The sequence below is a fragment of the Tetrao urogallus genome (assembly GCF_951394365.1).
Source record: "Tetrao urogallus genome assembly, chromosome: 8".
Classification (NCBI taxonomy): Eukaryota; Metazoa; Chordata; class Aves; order Galliformes; family Phasianidae; genus Tetrao; species Tetrao urogallus.
Window position 1 is genome coordinate 23,743,028 of NC_136821.1, and position 25,490 is coordinate 23,768,517.

The window sequence follows — 25,490 nt, forward strand, 5'->3', positions numbered from 1 at the left end:
TTAAATACTGCAGTAACTCCTGAGAACATTAATGCATTATTTGGCAGTGAAATTCCATTGGAGGGCCACCATCAACTGACTCCACATATTTTAGCAGGCTTTCCTTTACTCAATAGGTTGTCTTTGAATAAAAATCTCCAAAATTGAGAGCAGTCCCTAGTAAAAATTTTCATGGCTTTGACAAGTCACTGCAAGGACTACAATGCTCAAAGCTGCCTCTGATATGTAGCATGTCATTTTTACCAGGCGGTGAAGAAGCATATTTCTACATGAGGCATTTCAAAGAAAACCAGATCATTTTTTCCACAGGCAGCAGGATGCTGTGCGCAAATATTCACCCCACGTTTGTCATCTTACAGTAAGACGCTGAGACTTCACCTACGGAAGCTTCACAAAGCTTTACAATACACTGTCTGCTCACTGTGATAGCTTACACACTTTCCAATGGCTATGAAAAGGGTGAAAAGGCAACTTAATCCTAACAGAATTTGTGTAACAGCTAAACAGCTCTAGGTGGATGTCTGATGAGATCTTTAAAGCCTCCAGAAATGGAGCTGGGAGCCTGGGGTCAATTTGCTGCTCTGCTCTTGTACTTTGGCTATTAGAAAGCTTTTCCTAGTTCCAAAGTTTCGCTTGCTGCCACGCAATCCCACTGTGACTTGCTTTGCTTAGCAGAGATGTGGAGGACATGTGATTTCCTTCCCCTCTGCAGTGGTATACTGTGTTCCACGACTTCTGCTCTCTACTTGCTCCCTTCTCTGAGTGATCACACACCCTTCAGTCCTTTCTGGCTGATCTCATTGCTCTGCTCTCTCCTCCTTACAGCTGGACACAGCTTTTTGGCTATATAGGGCCCTAGCCACTACCTGCTACTCTAGCTAAGGCACTGCTGATGCTGAACCAAGCATAAGGATGATGTTACAAAACTTTCAGCCAAGTCACCCAGTCTGCACAGTTGTGTTGCAGACTGTTCCCATGTGAGTATTCAACCATTTCATTCATGGTTTTTGTCTAAGATCAGCTCTATAGTTGTTCAGAATTTTTACAACCCTAACCCTATCTTCCAACATGCTTGCAGTCTCTTCCACCCGGGGCTGTGTGGAGATTTAAAAAGCAGGCTCTGTTCATTACTATTAATGTAAGTAATGAAGAGCACCAGGCTAGACCAGGCTCCTGGGAGCTCAGCTTATCTTTCTGTTTTGACAGCAAACTGCCTGTAACTACTGAGCATGGTTTCCAATCAGTTTGATAACCACATTTCAGTAGTTTCATCTGGCTGTTTTTTTCTCTTCCCTGCTTGCATAAAACTCTGCCAAAAGACTTATGAAAATAAAGATATCCAGCATTTACTACTTCTTCCTGTCAGCATGGTAAGGATTACCTCATCAAATGATGAAATTAGGTGGTTTGACATGAACTGTTCTTCAAAAAGCCATGTTGTTTTTCTCTACGTATGAATAATGTCTTGAGTAGTTTTTCCAGTATTTTTGCAGGAACTGAAATTCAGCTGACCTCTCTGACTCTTCTTTCTCCCTTTTAAAAAGAAAAGTGTATTTGCCCTCTTTACATCTTTGGCATCTCACCCTTCTCCTTGAGGCAAACACAAACAGTTTCACGCTATCACGTCAGGTAATTCTTCAAGTATTCTGGTATCATTCATCAAGACCAGTTCATTAAAAAACAAATGCCCTTTCCATCCCATTATCTCTTCTTATCCAGCTCATCTCTGAGGAATAGCCATGCTCCTATTTTTTCCTTGTCCTAAAACCAAGAGACCAGCCCTTCACTCTGTGATCAGAAGATGAGAGAAGAAAAGCAGGAAATAGGAGATATTCACACCCGATGCTGCTGAGCATTATATTTCCAGAGAAGTCCATGGAAGCTGGAAGCAGTTAGAAAAAAAACTGGACTTCCACTGGGTTTTATGGTGTTAATCACAAGACCCGCATTCTAACTGCACAGCAAGAAGAGCCCTAGGCCTCCTGTTTCTTCAGCAGTACTGTAGAGACATTTTCCACCACACTGCATTAGAGTGTGAGTGCATCTCAAACTGTCTTATCTGTGCATGGAATCTGACACAAGGTGCACTGTCTGCTTTGTGAAAGATTTCAAAAATTGGCAACATCCGCTCAAGTCTCCTGCATTTCTAGTCCCCTTTAAAGAATATTGTCTCACGTTATCAGAAATGCTGCAGAGAGAACTGATTATGCCAGATCCAGATACGTTCAGACTTTCTGGGTAAGATATAACTGTCTCCATGTGTTTTTAGCTACACCCACTAAAGTGCATTGACCCAAGTATAAATCACAAATACCAACTGCCCACTGTGTAGCACAACTACATCTTTCTGAAATTGTATTCCATTTGAACGCATCTGCTACCCAGTAGCACAGACAGCTTTGAAAATGAAGATGACAAACTAGAGAAGACTTGTTCATCTGCTTCTGTAGTGAGATAACACACTTAGAAGGCCCTAGGCCTCACTGGTTTTAGGAACCAAACCTAGCGTATTTTTCAGTTTCTGAAATGTTTCGATTTGAAACTGATCTGAGGCCTTTCAGCTGGTTACTACATCGATGACATGCAAGAGAATATGCCTGGAAGTCATCAAAATTCATTCTCCATCTTACTTGAACAATAGTGATGCTGATGGAACAACCACAAATGAAATAACAAATCAACAACCTAATCTACATTTTTCAAGTATTACTACTAAAATGTGATGTAACCACATAAGCATACCACAGCCTGCAGCTTTCATACTAAACCTAAGCACCTGCAAAGTTCAGGGAGTGTAGATGGAAGGGTAGATGTTGCAGCTCTATAATAACTGAAGAACACATAAATCTATTCTCTTGCTTTCTGTGTAGGACTAGAAGCGGGATTAGTTAGATATAGAATTAGCTAGAAAGTTTTAAAAGAGGAAGAGTCAAAATAAAAAAAGTCAAAGTAAAAAATCCCAAATGTGCCAATTAAAAAACAACAAAAAGTCTTCTTAATGTTTCTGACCGGCATAGCATGTAGCAGAAGTCAAAATACTAGTAGACAGTCCTCTCACATGGCCCTCTCAGTCCAGGCTTGCCAGCTTAATGCAGTTCAACAGGCCAAATAACAAACTGGCATGAAATCCCAGCCCAGTGTGCTTCATGGCAAAACACCCATCGATTTTGATGAGGCCAGGATTTCAGTCTGGCCAAACTCTGTCCAAATGCTGACCCTTTTAAAAACTGGCAATTTTCATGCAATATTTTGTACAGGAATATATTCATATCCAGACAAACAGGATGTGAAGTTTTAGGCCAGGAAATATGTATGAAGTGAATTCCATGGGGTGACAGACTGAAACGAGTTTTGTAAGACACTGTCCCCGCTGCAGCTAAAAGGGTGGACAAGGGACTGCTCTGCAGCCCTGACTAAGGTGCAGTGAGCTCAGACACTGGTCAGTGATGGAAGAGGTTCCCTTGGTGTGTGCAGTAACAGAGGCTGGTTCTGTTGGCAGGGGATGAGTGAGAGCTGACTTTTCTGGAGCTCACAGGCACCTGGCTGCAGCACTGAAGCCCTGCATGGTTTGCTCTTTCCCAGCTGCTGAGCCATGATTGCTACTCCTGCTTTGAAACCTACCCTAGTGTCTTAAACCAATGCATTATCTCTTCAGCTGATGACAGCCTTAGGCTGCCCACTTAAGCCAGACTTGCATTCATTGTTTGCTCTTTGCATTTCCTGCTGCTGTTTACAGCCAGGTTGCAGCAAGAATTGAAGTGCTCCTGCACTGTCTCTTGCTCTTGATACAATTGGAGGCTTCTGCCTGTCCAGAGCTGAGGTTGGCTGCAGAACCTTTGCTATTAGTTTAAGTAGAACACTTTTTGAAACTAATGAAAGAAAGCAGTATAACTTACCATAGCAATGAAAAGAAGAGTCAAGAGTAGATGCTGAAATGTTAAAGTAATGTCAGTTCAAACTTTTTATAAAACAGCCAAGTGGAAAGAATGGAAAGGAGGCTTGCTCTTTTCCTCTGACAGAGGTCAACATAAGAGCTAAACATTCCGTCACTGCAAGTGTTTATTTCAAACAGTTTTTCTGATATAAGCAAATATACTTAGCTTCCTTATACATTTACTTCCTCCACACCGTTAATCCTCTCTAGGCATTCATGCAAAGAGGAGTCTATTTCTACTATTTTCTTGCACTTCTGCAATTTTCTTACACCCAGGGTTTGTTTATGACAGTAAGTGATCCGTTAAATTCTGCCCACTCTTCTTATCTGTGCCTTGATCTGACCATAAGCTTGACTTAAATGTTTGTAGAACTAATTGCAAACAGTCACCAAATAGATTATACACATACATTTCAATTGATGAGTTGTTTGCAGATGAATGTCTTTGAAAATACCCAGTTTATTTTTTTCACCCAAGGATATGTGGCTGGTTGCCCGATTCACGTCATCATTTCTGGCAGCAAAACTGAACTTTCAAAACAGAGGAATAATGATAAAAGCATATCAGTTACTGAACAGATATCAATGCCCCGCTATGAAGAGCTTCCAGACTAATACTACTCTCTGTTTAAAGTTGTTTACAAAATGTTTAGGACTCACAAATATACTGATAAACTAACAGCTTGAATAAACATGACCCCTGGACCCCAGGAGAGAGATCTATTCATGAGAACAGTCACAAATCACTTCCTTCTAATTCTACCAGCTCTTCTACTTACCAATTTGTCTCTTATCTTACAGAGCTGCTCTGTGAAGACCTCCCATGTTTGGACATCATATACAATACAAAACTCACGTGCAATTTATTGTGGAAATTTGACTGAAAGGCAAAATGCTGTACAGAATACTTTGTTTTGTAAAAACATTTACAAAATTGCTTCCAATTATTAGAGGTGATTATAATTTATGATTGCCTTTTGACATATCACATGGATGTCTTTGAGACCCATGAGGATATTTCTTAATAAAAAGTATGTGCAATCTTCTATCTTAAGAGGGAGAAATAGGGCTGATGTAGTCATCAACAATAATCTGCTGAAGCTGAGAAAAAAATAACACTTTATGTATCTGAAAACTTGATGTATCTGGGAAAACATTATGTATCTGAGGCATTGAAGCTCATAAATTTAACCACAACTTCCAATTTTACCAAAGCCAAAAAATTCAGTCATAAATTCCAGTTTTATCATAAAATCTTAATAGATTTTGACTACAAAAATGTATTTCAGTTTTTATAAACTCTAAGCCTGTCCTGAAATCAGAAATCAAAACCACAGTTCTGATATTGCTTTTAATAACCTTCAAACTTAGCGAGATATTAAAAGTTCAGTTTACTTTAGTATCATCTGAAAATTTATTCAGACAGCTGTAATAAGCAATATGTAGCAGGACCTCTTCAAGGTCACTACTGTGTCTATAAGAAAAGATGGGATTATTGTGGTTTTGTTGCAAAGAAGCCCACCCATATGTGAGACAGCAGCCACATGAAATGGAAGCCTGGATACATGTCTTTCTGAACCTAATAATTGCTCACTGGCTCACAGAAATGTTTCCTAGGTAGTTCTAGCACGGAGTTTAGTTTTAGGATAATCTGTGATTTATGGCCAGATTTAGCACGTCAAAACAATGTACTCAATCTGTGGTCTGCTCTCTCTTCCCCAGGAGTCCTTTAGCAGTGGTTATGCAGGCCTGCTGCATTAATCTGCAATGCAACATGGCCATCTGTTCATGTGCTGAGGGATAAGCTTATGCCTTTGTGTGCCACACCTGGAGTACCAATACTTGTTGCTCCGTTGACATACATATGGCAAGGGAGACACCTAAATATCCAGCACAGGTGGCTCCTATAGACATATCACTTGCACCAGTAGACATGGTAGGTGTTCCTGAAATAAAGCAGGGAAGTTTGTTCCTCTATGGATGTGATTTTTAAACTGTCATATGATTTTTTTTCTTCTCTAACCTCCTTTAAACTTTTGAACTTCTAGATTTCTGTAAAGAGCAAAATGGTTATTTTTAAATTCCTATTCAAAGGAATAGTTAAAAGTAATGCTGAAATGTTGAACAGAAGCAGGATTTCTTTTCTAGGAGAAATCCATTATAATATGTATTATAAGTACTTGTCGTGATTCGCATGTATACCCAAATGATAAGCAGATGCTTTCTCCTGCTTTAAGTTCTTTTCACAGTTAAAAATCAGGAATTTTCGTTCCTAGCTTCTCTGTGGAAATATTTAATACTCTTTCTAACATATTTAGAGTATTTTTGCATGCAGCCCAGAACAAATATTTCCAATGTGCTGTGACTCAGTACTTTTTTTGATGCAGAAACACAATGAAAAGCCTGTTTCTCATAGTGTTTTGGCAGAAAACAACTCTGTGGGCTGGTGTTGGCAACACCACAGTCTAAGAATAGGGCACTTTTCAGGCAGAAAGTTGTTGAATTTGGACATAAGGTTTGTCTAGATGTAGAGAAGTCATTGTCTTCAGGGAAAGGAGTAATTTGGAAATGCCTGCCCTACAAGTTAGAGTGCATTAGAGTCTACCAAAATGATTGTTTCCTGTGAGGGCTATTCAGAATGAAGTAACCCCAAAGACTATATTCCACTGTACAAGTGAGGTTCCTGGGCAGACCCTGAAATGCTTCTGTAAAGGGGCTCTCATTGTATGGAGTGCTCTATTCCGGTTTCAATTGTTCATAAACATGAGTAATGCTTCCTAACGCTTGTGTAAATGGGAAGAACTGTAAATGGACGGTGCTTCACCATACATGTAATATGCTGATAGCACTACAGCTGTCTTTATAAAATATAGCGTTCTGGTGAAAAATGTAATACAGCGAACAGGAAGTGAAAAAGTCAAAGCTTTTAGAAATTTATCTTGTTATGGGAGCCTTAAAAGATGATATTCTGAGCAGAGTCTGCACTGTCCTGATTCTGCTGAACACAGTGGATGTGTTTTCACTTGCGGAGGATTTACCCATAAATATAGGCTATGTGGATTGTTCTCTGCAAATAAATGCAGTGCAGAAAATTCCCTTGAAAGGCTACCTACAGCATTCCCTTACTACATATAACATTTGCCAAGCGACTCAAGTGTCTACACAGCCAGTTTGATTTCCTTCTTATTTCACCCCACAAGTCTGGTTTCCATTCTGCTTTTGGTAGCAATAATTTTTGTAATTTATTTCTCACCAAAATGAAATGCTGGCACAGTTGGCAAGTCAGCCAACTCCATACAGATCATATTAGATATGTACCCTAGGTTTGGCTTTCTTACTGTGACAGCCTCTCAGCAAAACCCCAGAAAGTCCAGAAACAAGGACAAGGCAGGGAAGTTAACATAAATGTTCTGTCACTTGGTAGAGCAAAAATGATTATACTCCTAACCTCAATCTGAAAACCTTTTGTCTGGGAACATCAAGCACATGTGTACTTACCTGTGTGCCTTATTTCAGGTGTTCCAACCTAAACATATGACCTCTAATGGGGCAGCAGACACATGTCATCTTACAGCAGGTAATAGTTGCAGTTAATCATGTAGCTTTGAGCCATTCCCTTTCCACCCGTTAATCTACTGCCTTTGAGACTTGTTCTAACAGTCCAAGCCATTAATAGGTACAACCAGAAGAAAAAATTGAAACTTGGATGAGATTTTTAACTTAAAAAGGATCAGGAATGTACATGTGTGAACTCCTGCCCCTTTCCATTTTTTCCCCAACAAACACTAATGAACAGCTTCCAGCTATTGACATTAAAAAATAATCATCCTGCCAAGGAAATGTTTCTTTCCCCAAACAGGGAAGGATTCCCTGAAGCTGTATCTCAAAATTATACATGTTTGATGGTAGCTCTTTGTCCTAAATTAGTGACACACTTATGTCTCTAGGGCAGGAAACAAAAAATTCACATCTTTCTGAAAAAGAAAGCTCCCTTCTTTCACGACATGCAATAGTATGGTCTGGCCCTGAAAGGCTCCTTTGTATCAGACATTAGTTGTAACAATTTAAAATACAGAAAACCAACTTTAAATTCCTCTAAAGGAGTGTATTGATTTGTGTCCATTGTATGAAGATCTCTGGAATCATGAAAAAAGTGGAAACGACTCACAACATAGTGAAAATTTGTGTGTGAAAAAGAGTATCAACAATACAGAATGGAGGTCATCAGAAAACTGATTTGGGCTTGGAAACTAGAGAGCACTGTGCTCCTCACTGAGATGCACAGTTCTGGCACTAACCTGAGGTATGTCCTTGGGCACGTCTTTTCACCTTTTTGTGATTCCAATTCCCATCTGTAAAGAGAAAATAACAACAGGTAACTATGAAGAACTTCAGATGACAAATGTTGCAGGATTCCTAAGATTGTTTACTCCCTAAGTTTAGCTTACAGGTCACAGCAGGGAGAGAATAATGCAGATCATGCATTACCTCTGTAGTTAGGGGTAATGACTATTAAGTGCTTTCTGTCAACTCACTTCTGCAACCCTATGGCAGCTAGAGAAGAGCACATTCTTCCTGTAATAAAGTTTTGAAGGTATCAACCTTCCATCTTCACCAGGTTATTAGCAACAAAAATCATTACTTGAAGCAGCAATGGAAGAATAAATATGTTTTAAGACTCACAATTGTGCAAATGAAAGCATTTATTCTAGTAGCTGACAACATGCAGAATAAGCCTACCTAGACTGCTTGCTCAAGATTTGTGTTAACGATTATTCATGGTGGGGAAGAGAGGCAGCTGTTAAATATTGTCTTTGTATGGAGTTATAGGAATAGCCCAGTGACAGAGAACTTTATTGTCAGCAGTAATTAGATGGGAATTTTAGGTACTTACTGTTCTCCTATTAGACTGAAGTCTTCAGGAATAAGTAAAGTATATTAATAAGTAAATAATAGTACATTGTTGCAATTACTCTTTGAGCATGCAAATACATTTTCATTTGCCCAAGGGTAGGAGTACATACTGGGAACAACTGTGATACTTCCAGCGACAGAAAGGAGATTCAATGTCTTTTAAAATAAGCTTCTCTGCAGAGAAGGACCTAGGGGTCCTGGTAAATGACAGTTTGGCCATGAGCTAGCAGTGTGCTCTGATGCCCAAGAAGGTCAATGTTTTCCAGCAGTGTATTAAAAAGAGCATGGTCAGCAGGTCGAAAAACTTGATCCTCCTCCCTGGTGAGGCCACATTTGGACTACTGTGTCCAGTTCTGGGCTGCTCAATTCAGGAAAGACAGGAACTTTATAGAGAGAGTCCAGAAGAAGGCTACAAAGATGATTAGGGGCCTGGAGCAACCCCTTATGAGAAAAAGCTGAGAGATCTGAGACTGTTTAGCCTGGAGAAGGCTGAGAGGGGATCTTACCAATGCTTGTAAATATCTAAAGGGCAGGTGACAAGTGGATGGGGCCAGGTGCTTCTTAGTGGTGCTCAGCAATCAAACAAGGGGCAAGGGCACAAACTGGAACACAGGGAGTTCCATATCAACATGAGAAAAAAACTTATTTACTTTGAGGGTGAAAAGGCACTGGAACAAGCAGCTCAGAAAAGCTGTAGAGTCCCCTCTGGAGGCATTAAAAATCCACTGGATACTTTCCTCTGCAACCTACTCTATGGAATCTGCTTCAGAAGAGGGTTAGACTAGATAATCTCCAGAGGTCACATCCAACCGCTACAAGTTCATGATTCTGTGATTCAAAACTATCCACTCATTTAATCGTGACAATTTTGTAAACGTAGCTCAGGTCAGTACTTCCTAAATCTTTGGAATCATAAAATCATCTAGGTTGGAAAAGACCCTCAAGATCATAGATTCCAAACTATCAACCTGGCTTGCTGAGTTCTCTCACTAAATCAACACCCCTTAGTGGCACGTCCACACGTTTCTTAAATATCTCGATGGTAGGGGATGCTACAACTTTCCTGAGCAGCCCAATCCAATGCTTTATCACTCTTTTTGTGAAGCAATTCTTTCTGATGTCCAATTTAAAGCTCCCCTAGCACAACTTCTGACAGTTTTCTTCTATCCTGTCAATTGTCATCTGAGAAAAGAGGTCAACACACTCCTTGCTGTGATCTCCTTTCAGGCAATTGTACAGTGTGATGAGGCCTCCCCCTCAGCCACCTCTTCTTGACCCATGGATCTGCCGTATCAGATCGCTCTGCAGAGCTTCCTGCCTTCAAGTAGACCAAACACTCCCATCAAATTTGGTGTTGAATGTGAAATTACTGAGGGCAATAAAGGATAAAGGCAAACTGACAGCCTGCTTGGGATTTCTTGGGTCTATTTTAAATAAAATCAGATAATGCTCTAAGAAACTCAGCCCCATTTCTCTAAAATTCAGATCGTAGCTCCTATCTGTGCTTGGTTTTCTAACAGTAGGACAAAAAGCTACAATCAAATATTTGGTCTGTTATTTTATCTACATTTTGTGATGGGTTGTTGTGGCTCAACCTAGCAGGTGGCTCAGCACCACACCCTCACTTGCTCATTCTCCTCCTTCCCAGTGGGACAGGGGAGAGAACTAAGGGAAAAAAAAAAACCAAACAACTTGTCATTTGAGATAAAACTATTTACTAAGATAGAGAAAAGGAAAAGGATTATAGTTATTGTTATATATCTATGTGTGAGTGTATATAACAAGTGATGCACAAGCAATTGCTCACCCTCCCTGGTTGATGCCGAGACAGCCCCCTGAGCAGTTGGAGAGAACCAGATGAACTCCCACCTCCTTCAGAACTCCTTCTGTATATGGTATGAAATATCCCTTCAGTCAGTTTGAGTCAGCTGTCCTAATTCTGTTCCCTCCCAGCTCCTTGGGTCCTTCTTTGAGAACTGGTTCTATTTAGCAGTCCTTAGCAGCAGCTATAAACACTGGTGTGTAATTAACATTATTTTTCTCCCAGAACTAAAAACATAGCAGCATACCAAACACTTCAAAGAAAACAATTCCATTCCAGACGAAAATAAGACATGGGTAAAAACCCCAAGCCCACAGTTCAGATTCCCTTTTACAAATCTCTTACCCACTTACTTTGGATTGAAATGTCAGCTGTTTTGTGATGAAATGGAAAACTGTTTCCTGATCATGGCTCAATTGCGTTTTTAGACCTTTCAGTACTCTCAGAGTTCTATCTCCACTGAAATTGTAATAGTTTGGATTTCCATTCCTGTGACAGCAGACTCAAGAGCTCAAAGTTTGATTGAAAAATGGGGTAAGGATAGGACTGAGTGGTGGCTGAATTAATTCTGCAGCAGAACACCCTCAGGTAATGCTTAGAGTGTAGGAGGACAGGCTTAGAGTGCTTGTGAGGATAATGAAAAATTAAGGATGAGGGTATACTGGGGGGCATTTTCAGTTTCTTTTCCGAGATAAGCTTTGTTGTGGTTTGCATTGAGTGCAAGATTGCTTGTTGAAAGTTTAATAATTTCTTCCCCTAGCCTCATGATATCTTTAGTAATAGGAAATGATCATACTTGTGAAGTGACAGAGTCACACATTCAAATATGATTTAAGGATATTTATCCTTGGAAAGAGAGGATGTAATTTTTTTCTCTCTCTCTAAAGAACAAGGGAATTCCAAAACTTTCAATATTGCAGAAAATTTACATTGATTACAATCCTTAAGAATCTTGTTAAAATTCCTAGACTACAAATGAGTACACCAGCTACAGCTGCTCTTAATTATCCAAATGATTTCCAGTAAGACAGCTTAAAGACCTCAGAGGCTAGGAAGAGCAGCTTCCAGAGCAAAGAAGAGTAAGTATCAGTGAGGCCGAGAGATAAACTTGAAATAATAGGACTCTAATGAAAGCACTGACTGAGAAGTGTGCTTGCTGCATGCTGTATTTATTGAGGTGCTAACTGGATTACAGAAACACTCATTTATAACTCAGGATTTTTTTTCCAAAAAGAAAAAGTATGGTAGATCAACTACTTCTTGCACTGGTTAGTCTGCATTTAGGTGACAAGCTGACACAGAAAACTGAAAATGCACAATCCAAAATCACTTCTCTCACAATACAGTGGCATTCCTGGGCCTAGGAGCAGGTAGGAGCAAAACAGCAAGCCAAGAGAGGAAGAGTGCTGCTCCTAAGAGTGAGAAGAGATGAAGCTCACTGAGTGTAGTTTCCTTAGGGACCAAGCTTGGCCAGCAGGAACTCAGAAACTGTTGTTTGCACTTTCCATGGTGATGGTATAGGAAGGTGGCTATTCCTATATGTGCTCTTGGTAAAGGAGCATTTCACCTCTAAGGAAGTCCATTTCTCCCTCTGATGGGAGTGGCCCTGCAAAGCCCCAAGCATAAGAAGGCTCCATATTTCAGAGGGTGGGCTTGCACTGTCTCATAGGTGTTCCTGAATGCTGCAGAGGCACAGAGGAGGCTTCCCAAGGTTGAAGCCATCAAACAACTGAGTTTCCTGTTTGAACATTGCCGTTGTGGTTTCACTCGGCTGTACATCACGTGCCACGCAGGGAGGAGGAGAGAAGCTGTGTGAGCTGGTGATGGTGCAGATTGCCCTGTGTGGACGCCCGTGGTGTGAAGCCCTGGGGGACTTGGCAGTGCCTGGAGGGTGGGGACAAGGCCACAGGCCCACCATCATCACCATGCTGGGGATCCTCGTGGTGCTCTGCCTCATCCCTGCTGCAGATGTAACAGGTAACAGAAAAAATATGATTGTTTCCACGATTTTTCAACATTTGTATCATAGGAGAGGGGAGACAGTAGACAGTCTTGTGCAGATCTGGATTAGTTTTGCAGAAATTATGTTGCATTTGAACATGAGAGAAGAGACAAAGCATGCTGCTGAGACTGCTTATGGATCGACTCAGTATAACCAGGAGGTTGATTTTTTTTCTTCCATGAGTATCCCTCCTAGACAAGACTCAAGAGATATCTATTTAATCTGCAACCTCTTCAGATGCATTTGGAAACTGCTTATTTTGAGAGAGTTTATTTCACCTTTCCCTAGCCTGCACAGATTGTGCTTTGTGGCTTTCAACATCTGCTGGGGGGATCTGAGCAGAGCTGGTGCTGCACCCTCTGGGGCCACTTCCAAGCCTGCTGTGGTCAGCCCTATGTCCCATTGTGCGCCAGCTTGGTGTGACGGGCTGCAGAGCTGAGCCCACCCGAACTCTCACAGCATCAGCAAGTGAAAGAAACAACAGTAGAGCTGCTTACTGAACTCAAAGTTAGGAGGATCGGAATTGCCGACTAACTGATTTTTGCATTATTTAGTAGTTTATTGATAATAACTAGATATGTTTCTTCTTTCTGAAAATATTTTTGGTAACACAAGTGCCTAGTTGTGATTTAGAAATACAGCATCTTAGTAAATCCTTCTGAATCTTCAGTTACCTGGCTGCTGTCTTTCGCTGATGCAGTGTTAGTGCGTTCAGAGCTACCACGTCTCTCCAAGTAGTACATCAAAACGCAAAGCAAGGCAAAGGGTGATGGGTTTTGCTAGGATAATCTTGACAATTTTTCAAATCTCTGGCTTGTGAACTGTTGTTATTTGGCCTCCTCCAAATATCAGCGTGTTGTATTTTACGAGGAACTTACAGGTAGGAACAAAAATCTGTTTTCCAGTACAAATCTTTCACATACAGAATATCTTTAAAGAGTTGCTTTTCTAATACAAGAGATAAAACTCATTATATTTTTCCTAAATTGCATGTTGCTTTTCTGTAGTTCTAGTCCTCATGAAAGGCAATGTGATTTGCATGAAGCCTTGATCTATATTTCTTTAAGAGCTGATAGGCTCTTTTTTCCTTGTCCTTTTTGAGTTTTCATAATTCTCTGCTTGCAATATGGTAATTACTTTCACAGAAGGCCACTGGGTTGTCTGAGAAGACAATAATTCTAGGAGGGGATAGGAAGCAGTGATAAATTAATAGTTTTAAAACCATTTCCATGAGAAGTGAACATCTTTTAAACAACTCTTGAATTGCAAGAAAATACAACATGTGTTTATCAGACACCAGGGTTATGCCATGATTCTCTAGACATCTGTTTACTTGCTTTGGGTTAAGAATTTCTACAGCAGCTTCATTGAAACCATTCAATTGCTTGAACAGAACCATGAGTTAGCTTACTTTTCAGGGCTTTCACCTATTTCCTTGTCTCTTCTTTTCATTTTGATGCTGAGATGAATGATCCTTGCTACACAGACAACGTTAGGACAAGTAAAAGCCCTGCAGAACTTCCTCAAACCACAAAATGTACTTTGTTCTGGTGAAGACAACTGAATCTATCCTGTCGTGCTTTTATTAGGCTGCACCACTGAGTCAAACTCAACGGCAAGTTGAGTTTGAATTGTGGACCCGTAAAGCTGGGAAGAGACTTACAAGATTGGATTGCTTATTCCCTCTTTTCAGTAGTATCGGTGTTTACAAAGCCTGTCCCTCTCCACCCTCATCATCCGCTTTCTGTCAGCTAAGTAATAGAAAACAGAGAGGCTGCTAAATACTTGGCTATCTGTTTATTTTGTGAAATAAAGTAATGTAAGAATGTTCCCACTGCAGAGGACCCCAAATGACCTTATCTTTTCAGTGCTTGCATAACATCCTGGCTGGTGTTAAAATCAATCTCTGAGTGCTAAAATCAGCCTCAAACCCACCAAGATTACCAGAATGCAAAATGCAAGGCTAGCTGAGATTAGGATGACATCAACAAATTCTGGCTCAAAAACATCACAAACAGACAAAAGAAACCCCTGCGTTCAAACTAAGTTTAATTTCAGCAAGAATACTTTGCTTGGTGCAGTATTTGCATGAATGGAGTAAAAGTTAGTACAAAGCCAGTCTGTCACATTAGAAAGGGTAGATCCCTCCAGCTCTACACATAGACACAGCGTAGACACCTAAAACTGAAGTAACAGAGGAAGACTTTCACCTGGGAAAGAGTAAAGGCAACTGAACAACAAACCAGCAGCTGAAGAAACAAACAGCTTTGTTTATAACGTAGCTGTGAGTCTTTCCACTTGTGGACTAAATAAGCTCTTTGCAGGTTTCCCTCTCCATCCCCTCCAGCAGGGACTTAAGTGGGCCATTTCTTTACTGTGCTTAGAGAAATCCCAACTTATCCCAGATTCCTTGCTCTGGCAAATAGCTCCCTGAAGCCAACTGGCATGAAAAAGAAAGAGAGTACAAAATATTTTTAACATAATATTTTTTTCCAATAACTGATAATGATTCATGGAAAGTTCTGGAAAAAAAAAAAAAACAACCAACCTTCAAAATAGTTAGTTTCCATACTCAGTCATCTTTATTTCACTTTCTTGAGGAAAAGAAAAGAAAAGAAAAGAAAAGAAAAGAAAAGAAAAGAAAAGAAAAGAAAAGAAAAGAAAAGAAAAGAAAAGAAAAGAAAAGAAAAGAAAAGAAAAGAAAAGAAAAGAAAAGAAAAGAAAAGAAAAGACCTTCAATGGAGCTTTGCTTGCATGAAGGGTCTGTGATTGAGGAGGTAGTGTTTTTCAGAAAATATATATGAATTGGACCTCTTTCATGAGGCAAAAAAAACCCCTCTTGTGATTATAAGATATGATTATGCATGACAACATACAGAAAAGCTTAACAGAGATCTTGCACACTGTTGCTTATAAAACCTACAGCCTTGAGACACATCAAAATGTTCTTACATTTCTAGACATTACAAACTTTTGAAACTGGACAATGATTTTCATAACTGCCATTTGCTGCCTGAGGTCAAGACAGATATTTATTACTATATAGCATGACTGAACACCGCTCTGGAAACAGCAGTTATAAACCTATTTAGGGGAAAATGTGCACTATTAGAAACATATACTGGATGTTTCAGAGTTTCACTATTTTCATAAACCCAAAGAGACACAAGAAAAACTGTCTTTGTAAAGGCAAAAGCAGCTTCAGCTCAAGTTTGTTCAGAATGATTCAGATTCTACTAAGAACACGCTCAAATCCTATTCAGATCAGAAATCAAGTAAGGGTTGTTTGGCCTTACTTTGTTTTCCCCACAAAATGGGGAAATGACTGACTTTCTTCAATTTGAAAAACTGTGAGCTTGGAGACGCAGGATAACAGCAGGGCCTGACATGCCTGTGGGGCGAGCTTGCCTTGCCTCAGCCCTGCCCTGTTCACATGGTGCTAATTAGTTCCTATAAATGGAAAACAAAACACCTTCAATCCATTCAGATTTTACATGGTAGCGCCACTTTGCAAAAGCAGATTTGGTTTAAGTTTGGCTTAAACAAATCACTTAGGAGCAGCCCTTATTTAACAATCCACAAATAAACTTCTTCCCATTGTTTAGCTATCTCAGCACCAACAGTATGGGGCTGGGTCATCAACACTCAGCTGCCATGGTGAGGCAAACAGGATGGGCCAGAAAGCCGAGATGTAAGGTGATGGAAAGTATTTTTTTGGTGGATGCATCAAAAAGTTTGCTTGCCAACAAACAAAATATCACAGCAGGGACATAAATAGTCCAGAGCTGTAATTAAATAACAGAGCTCATGATGTGAAGCTATGTACTACTATACACCAGGAATCCAGACTAGCAAAAGTTCAAGGTAAGTCTCTGGGTTCTGCAGAACAGTCTAAAAAACATCTGGAGGTGGTCCCTCACTGACACTATTTTCAGTGTTGTCTTTCTTCTGGCCTTAGTGATCTGATCAGGCTATGTGATAAACGTCCATCTGTTTTTCTGTAAGAACTTGCAGTGACAAAAAGGTACTTATTTGTAAGTACCTACAGCAAAAAACAAGCAAGTATTTTTTTCTGAGCAGTAGTACTTCTGCAACTATCTCTTCAAGGCTGCCTGTTTCAGATATAAACTATGAAACAGAAAAACCCCTTCCGAAGGTGTATTCAGCTGCAATAGCCAGAGCTGTAGTGGTGGGCACTGGTGGGGTAAAATTCAAAACAATTCTGTCCCAAGTGAGATGCTTTGAGTTCTGTTTTTTTAACCAAAGAGCAATTCCACTGCAGACTTGTACCTTCCCACTTAGGCTAAAGTTTGATTTTCTAGAAAAAAGTGATATGATCAAATAGCCTGTCTAAAGAAGTAGAACGTGAACCTCACTCTTTACTAGAATGCCTTATAGGCCTAGGGGAGAGCTTTTGTTGGAAAATGCTGATTCAATGAAACTGAAATATTTTGCTGAAATGTCTTGACTGCAATGAGAATCCACCACAGGCAGCACCTTCAGTAGGAACCAGCCTTGTCTGCTGTTACTGCCAGCCTGCTCTGGGATTCCAAGATCCTGGGGCCTTTGTACTGGAAAGAATGGAAATGCTCACTCTTCCCCAAAACAAAAAGTTTTAGTGTTTGGATTCCCTGCAAACATGAGATTTCTGAGCTGTGATAAGCTTTGCTGCAATCCTCAAGTTAGCTACACTGAACAGAGGGACACAAGGAGGTTGGGCTGCAAACTCCTTCTTTGCTAAAGATGCCCTGTCTCATATCTTCCTGCTTTCATGAGAAGAAAGGGCTGGTAAACATGAATTTTGGTGAGAAAATGAACAACTTCAGCAGTTTCATGGGCTGGGCTGGTTCTTGGAGAACCTGTTGGGCATGGTTTGTTTTTACTGCCCACACCCTGCAACTAGTTCTGACCAACTCACACATCTCTGTGTGTTCACTCCCTGTTCCAGTCTTGTATGTTTCATGTCTTACAACTATTGCTGTGCCAGGGCATACCTTAGCAGAGGGCTTCTGGCTCAACCTCCCAATAGGCCAACAAGTGGATGGAGCCAAGGTTTTCACTTCAAATTTGTTAGACCCACACTCAAGTCCGTCTTTTATTTTGATTCAGAGCAAGGATTACACCCGAATCTCCCATGTCCCTGTGAATGCTGTGACCACCATGTAAGTTCACCATCTTCACTCACAGCTCTCATAATGAAAGCTGTGCAAAAAGAAATAGTTTCAAAATGGAAAATGTGGCTTCACAACACCTGTGGATATACTTGGTAGTACCTGGTGTGGATATTTTCTGGATATATGTAAATAACATGTCAATTTTATGAATGCATTTGTTTCATATGTCTTTTGGTGTGTGTGTGTCTCTGAAAGCAGAGCATATGACTAGACCACATGACTTCAGTGGCCTCTTTCAAGCTAATGTTCCTGCTGCCCTCTAGAAGCCTAGGCTCCCAACAGCCTTAAGGGAGGCATGCTGAAATTCTTGACCTGAAACTGAGCATGGAAATAAACCTGTGTACCATTCACCCCGTAGGAGTGTCCTCCCAAGAGGCCATGGTGGTCCCTCTTCCTGTACATCTAGGAGCACACTAAGTGCATCCATGTAGTCCTAAATATTAAGTATATTGAAACACTTGTTTCCTGGGCACTGTAAATCTGCCCTCTTTCCTGCTCTGTTTTCCTTTCTATCCTCTTAAAGTATCCTCACATGGATTAAGTAGAATGAATGCAGGTTTTACAGCAGATTTTGGAGAGACATACAGTTGCCATTGTCTCAACCACAGCAATTCTCTGTGATCCATCAAAGGCTGCTAAGAACTCCTGCAACTTGGACTTGCATGGAGACATATGCAATGGCATGCATACACAAAAGCACTGTCCCTGCTTCTGGCAAGTTCCTAGCTTAAGAACCACAGCTCGCTTCCTCTTATTTACAGGTCACCATTTGAAAAGCCTCATTTGTACAGGGTGGATTTTCTGGAAACAGTTGTCTTTCTGCACAGTCTGAGCAGTGGTTTATTGTTTGGCAGTTAGTAGCACAGAGTTCTGCATGTCAGAAAACACTTTCTGTTTACATATCAGTTTGGTCAATCCAAACTGAATTGTATCTTCATGTGACATGCTTTTTTACAGGCCATTCAAGTGCTAAGTGCCAATACGGTGTCAGATTAGTCAGCCTAAGTCCTTTGAGTGATTAAGAATCTGCTACCGCTGATAGCTAGAGAAATTACTTTTTTAAAATTGAAATTATACCAGTTCTTGCTTTTGTGCTTCTTGTCCAAGGGCCAAGTACTTGAAAAATTTCACAAAATTCCACTTGCAAACTTTTCACGTCTGTCCTTGAACTAAAAAGCAAAGGTATGAATAATATTCTCTTATCTGATTATTTAACTGAGCATTTAATTCATGGCATTTTCACTCCATACTGCTCCCTGGCATTCTGCATGCTAAGGAACAGATAGACGAAGATGGTCTTACACATGTATACACACTAACAAACAAAGTAGCCTTGTGACCCTTGACTTTAAATCTTCCTCACACGGGTCACTTTCTCTTATAGCGTTCTGACTCTGTGGAAGAACACCCTCAACCTCACAGTCTCCCCTGGTAACAGTGAAATTACTTGTACATAGAGAGAGGATAGTTGCAATCAGAGCTTCCTTGAGTAACTGCTTCTACCGCATGGTGTTACATACTGCCTAGCAGGGAGCGCCAACAGAGAAGAAGAGACATGGAGACAAGCTGAACAGGAGGCTGTGTGGTTCTGAAGTCTCTTAATATATCTTGCAAACAAGTGTTTTTCTTCCCTCCCTTTCAGAAAACAAGATTCTAGTGGCTCAGAGTCCTTTGCTCATTGTAGCCAATAGGACGGCAACTCTAGTCTGCAACTACACATACAACGGAACAGGGAAAGAATTTCGAGCCTCACTGCACAAAGGAACAGACAGTTCAGTTGAAGTCTGCTTTATTTCATGGAACATGACCAAAAGTAACAGTAATTCAAATAAAGAATTCAATTGTTGGGGAAATCATGATAAGGACAAAGTAATCTTCAATCTTCGGAATATGACTGCCAGCCAAACTGATATCTACTTCTGCAAAATTGAGGCCATGTATCCGCCTCCGTATGTCTATAATGAGAAGAGCAACGGGACTGTCATTCATGTGAGAGGTAAGCTGAGAACCTGTACACCAGTGTCCTTCCTATACACACTCCCTACGTTTTGGATTGAGGCAGAAAAAATAGCTGGGTTGCTCAAAATGAGCATTTCTCTCAAAATGAGAATTCCTGCTCCTGATTTCTTAAGAAAGGCATCTTAAGCAGCTGTATGATAAGATTAATACAGGTGGTGTGCTGGAATGAGGAGTAAACAAGCTTTGAAGTGCTTAAAAGTTTTCTTTGTTCTTTTAAAGAGACACCCATCCAGACACAAGAACCCGAGTCTGCAACTTCGTACTGGGTTATGGTGGCAGTGACAGGACTTCTTGGTTTCTACAGTATGCTTATAACTGCAGTCTTTATAATCTACCGGGTAAGAAACTATTATCCTTTGCTTTATGTGCTCTTTGCCCCTGCATGCTCTTCAACTCTCATGTTATTCTTCCCATACTTACCACAAATCCACTGATATCCCTCACATTAGGATCACAGTGCTTCTTCAGCCCAGCTACATACTCACACCTGTGCTATGCCCCAAGAAAGCTGAAACGCCAGATGCACTCCCGATAGGCAGCCAGCCTCTTCAGTAGAGTCCTATGGCAATGTCAATACCTCAGCAAAGCTGGGACACAATCTCCAATTCCAACTAGTTCTCCTTGTCAGGGAAATATCTCTCTACAGTCACTCCTGCCAAACCCCTTTGAGATGGCAGGAGCTCGCCTACAGTGAAACAATCTTCAGAGAACCCTCAGTTGGCCCCAAAACATCCACACCAGTGTTTTGTGCCTATGCAGCAATTCCCTCTCGTACACACTTTTTCTGACAGCTTGATTTCAATAGAACAGGGGCACCAGTGCATTGGTAGTAATTTACCCTAAGAAAGCAGAGAGAGTCTTGCAGTTCTTTATTTTTTTGTCTAATCCCTCTGGAGATTTGTCTGGCCCAGTTTGCATCCAGTCCAGCTTGGTTCAATACACAGCCCTACTGGAGTAGGGAAAGCACGAAGTGTGGTGCAGAGGTAGCAGAATGCCACCTTCTAGCACAGGTCTTAGGGTCACCATCTCCCAGAGATGATTTCACACTTTCTGCTCCATGTTGGGAAGACTTGAAATATGACCACAGAGAGTTCTGTTCCTTGCACTCTGTCTCTCCTTGTATCGCTGCCATTAAATAGTGTCATTCAACACATTATGAGGTACTCTGTATAAAGGGTGCAGTCTTTCTGACAGGCCACATGCTGCATGTACACAGAAAACCACTCACACTACTAGCTGAAACTTGAGCTTTCTTAACTGTTTCACAAAAATACACTTGTTCAATATATACATATTTCTAATGGTTAACAATCAAATTGGACATTGCCATAGGAAAATACAAGGGCAGGTTAAGTGGTCCCTCTTAGTGCCTTGCTGTAGAAAGGAGACAGGAGACAGGAGAGCTGTGAAAGGATTACAGCAAACAGCTGCTGGTGTTACCGTGCTATGCTACAGTAGCTGTGCCTGGATGAGATACCATAGCTTCCAATCCATCCTTTAGGATCTGAAACCATTTTCTCTCTGCTATTTTCACTTGGTACCTAATGGTTATGCACTGCACTACTAAGATGTCTGCTCCCAGCATGACTGACAAGCTGCTTCCTGCATCAATTTCACCTGCTGTTATCACTGTTGGTGCTATTCTGATAACGTGTGCTCCAAGTGTGGATGTACTTGGAGTGCTGTTGAATCTAAACAAAGTTGCCTGGAAGACATTGTAGATGCTAAAATGAGGTCCTTAAAATGGTATTTGACAGCCAAGGCAAGTCTGTTTCACTTAAGTTCCTGAAAGCAACTAAAGATGTGCTAATTCTTACAGTTCTGTCTTCCCTGGAGGAAAACTTCCTCTCAAGAAGCAGCTGTATTTCATCCTGGAATAATCCAGAACTCACTCATGCTAGCAGAATGTATTTCTCTCATGCGAAATTACCTCTTAGATTTTAATAGATGAATTAAAAATGTTTTTATGGAGGTAAACACAGAGAAAACTTTTCTATCTAATGATTAAATGCACCAACTGTACTGCATGGCTTAAGTAGCACATAATTTCCATTCAACCCCTTGCATATATATAACATTAACATCAAAAAGCTCTAAGTGTCTCATAGAAATTAACTGCCTCCCTCTGCATGTACAGCTGTTAAGTTTCTGATACAAGCCTCCTCCAATTCCACAGCATCACATGCATATTGTGCTATATGCAATATATTCATATACTATGTATGTATGTGTACGCAGGAAGTGTCAGTTAAAACACTGTAAGAAAAAGTATAATCAGCATTAAGGAAAAAGAATGAAAGCACTTTACCTAGTTCCTGTAAGAAGGCCTTCATCTGTGCAAGAACAATAACCTCATGCACAGCCTGCAGGAACCACAGGTTCATACACTGCTGTAGCCACAAACTTCCTCTATCATGATAGGCAAATGATTTCATCTGCCTTCTGCTGCTCTCGTTCCTGAAGGGGATGCTTCCCATGTCTCACAGGGGCACTGCGAGGCAGGGATTCAACATTGGAATGAGATTTTTAAGGCTCTGTTAATGAGACATATGAAAGATTAACAGCAGCTCTGGTTCTTTTTCCTCTCAAAGGGATGCCCAGAACAACATATACATTATGCATTTCTACTGTAAGTGGTAGGCAAGCCATGATACGTAGGAGTAGCTCCAAAAGTAATGCCTCCAATTTTATCATTGTCCAAAGTTATTATTATCCAAAAGTAATGCCTCTATTTTATTATGTTGGCCCACAACACCAGAGGCAGATGTTGGTGGTACAGCAGTAGAGGTTGAACCTTCCTGTCATTTCATTTTGTTGCCATGAGACAGATGGCAGCAGAAGGACAGTCTAACAAAATGGTGTCTGACATGGAAGTGTGTATGAAGCAAAGGTGTGTCACTGAATTCCTCTATGGGGAAAAAATGGCACCCATTCACGTTCATTGATGTTTGCTGAATGTCCCTGGAGACCAAACAATGGATGTGAGCATGGGGAGGTGGTAAGTTTCAACAGAGGAAACAGTGACATGGAAGAGAGGCCACGTTCCGGACAGCAATACGCAGCTGTCACATCACAAAATTAAGGTCATCTTGATCAGCTCATCAGCACAGATTTGGTGGATTACAATCTGGGAACTGCATACGGAGCTGAATATCAGCCTCAATGCATTGGAAACAATGGTGGCTGTGTTGAAATACTGCAAAGTTTGCACCAGGTGGGTCCCACAAATGCTCACACAGGACCACAAATAACAGCGTGTGCAAGTTTGCCAGGATCTATTGAAGTAATTTGAGACTGAAGTGGCAGCTTCCTGGACACTTCACTACCAGTGATGAGACATGATGACACTGCTGTGAGCTGAAGTCAATATAGTAGACCATTGAGCAGAGATGTGAATTATCCATAGAATAAAACGTTCAAGGTACAACTCTCTGCAGGAAAAGTGATGTGCACTGTCTTTTGGGGTAGGGCAGAGGTGATCCTCTAGATTTCCTGGAACCCAGACAAACCATCAACTCTGACCACTACATCATGACACTGACTAAGCTGTAGACTGGAGCTTCCAGAGTCAGGAGAACAGAGAAGACGACAACCTTTCTCTTGCAACACAGTAATTCCAGGCCCCTTACCAGTTTGAAGACTGTAGAGCACATTTCTCATCTTAGAAGGACTGTCCTATCACACCCACTTGTATAGTCCAGTTTTGATGCCTTCTGACTTCCATCTCAGGCCAATAAAAGATGAACTATGTGGGCAACATTTTCCTAACAACAATGCCATTGTAGTGGCTGTGAAACAGTGTGTCACCTCTACTAGTGCTAACTAGTGGTGACTGTGTTGAAAAACAGTGTTTTGCAGCTGAGAATTTGCTCTATCAAATAGTGCTATTGTGCTATTTGTATGTGTTGTAGCTTCCATGGAAATAAGCAGAAGGCATTGCTTTCAGAGCATACATACATAGCCCAGGCTGATTTTTTCCGCTCTTGTTCTCTTCCAGTTAAGCCAGTTTCTTTTCCTTCCTAATAAATTAGGGCAATCTTCACTGCTCAAGGCTGTATTGTTTCTGCTGAGTCATTCCCTAGCTGAGAACTTGCGGTGGGAGAGATCAGTTTGTATCCTTTGTCTGCAGCATTTCTTCACCTGGAAAACTGACACTACATCTCTCAGCAGATTAGCTGGACACTTACACTCAGGTTGGGCTTATTCTACGGATTATTTTATGAGAACGTGTGTTCTTTTATAACTGCTTTCAAACTGGAGGCTTTCTTATAAATATGCCTGCTTCCCTGAACCAATCCAGGACCAGGACTGCCAGCAGCTGAAATATCTGAAGGTTAGGTAAGATGACTTGTTAACTCGAAGAAAAAATCAAATGCATTATAAACATTTCTCATGTCTTATTAACACTCAAAAGTTCTCTGCTCTCCTCCCTGTTTTTTTTCCCCCTTTTAGGATGTTCACCACAGATAGGACAGACTAATTGCAGAAATGGTTTCATGCTTCTCTCACCCCTTCTCCCACAGCAAAAATCCAAGAGGAACAGGTACCGTCAGAGTGACTATATGAATATGACCCCCCGGCATCCACCTCACCAAAAGAACAAGGGCTACCCATCCTATGCACCAACACGAGACTACACTGCGTATCGCTCCTGGCAGCCATGATACCCACCAGCATAACACCACTATCCTCATGTGCTTCTAGGCAGTCACCTGCTCTTGGAATGGAAGGACAGCCTGTCATTTCCTCATCGTGTTTGTTACTATTGACCATGGATACCTACACCACAGCAAGTATTGGCTAAACTTCACTATTCAAAGATAAAAGATAAACATAAAAAGGGGGGAGAAAGACAAAAAAGGATTGCTTTCCATGATGGCTGAAAACGTGGTGTAACTTGTTTTGAGGTTTGTCAGTGGGTAAGAAAGAAGGATGGCACTGGACCTCAGAGCAGGTCTCCTCCTAATGTGTGTGGGTTTTTTTGAGCTGCTTGAGGAACCTGAACCAGAACCACAACTTCTGATCTTTCCCAACAACCACTGCCTTAGCCTTAGCCTGTTATTTCTTTTCCTGCATGTTTAATCCTCCGAAAACACTGTTGCTGTGAAATAAGACAAAATGAAAAAAAAAACTAAACAAAACGCTTCCCTCTGAGCCCAGAGCAGAGTTTGAGATTTGAGACAAATGTTCAAAAGAGTTGGAAAAGTCAGTCAGAACGTAGCTGAGCAATTAGGCTATAGCACAAGTGGGCTGTCAGGGCAAAGCAAGATTGAAAGAAAGCTACTTAAGCATTCAGCATGTGAGTCCCTAGATTGTTCACTTTTGGTTTGTAAAGAGCATTTGAAGTCATAACTGAGCTACTCTACAGAGTGAGAAACCAATCCACCTGAAGAAGAAATCAAGACAAGTTGGACTGTGAGAAAGATTTGCTGTGACCACAAAAAGCCCCAGTTCCTATGCTTGCCTACAGCAAGATGATTGAAGTCATATGGTGAGCATTAGATGACACCAATGTCATATTTGGAGCAGAGCTTTACCTCATTTATGAATTTTTGTTTCTATCAGTAAGGCACTTTGTTGAGTCCTCCTGAATATTCATCCACTTCTTCTGGCACCTGTGTTGTA

General features: G+C 40.9%; 1 protein-coding gene across 1 annotated transcript; it reads left to right on the forward strand.

The window, feature by feature from the left end:
• Positions 1 to 12,493: 12,493 nt before the first annotated feature.
• CD28 (CD28 molecule) lies at positions 12,494 to 24,529 on the forward strand (the record flags this gene model as incomplete). Its single annotated transcript, XM_079539309.1, has 4 exons — positions 12,494 to 12,647; positions 19,489 to 19,842; positions 20,085 to 20,203; positions 24,389 to 24,529. 4 exons carry the CDS (start codon positions 12,494 to 12,496, stop codon positions 24,527 to 24,529), a joined length of 768 nt encoding a protein of 255 aa, XP_079395435.1.
• Positions 24,530 to 25,490: the final 961 nt, after the last annotated feature.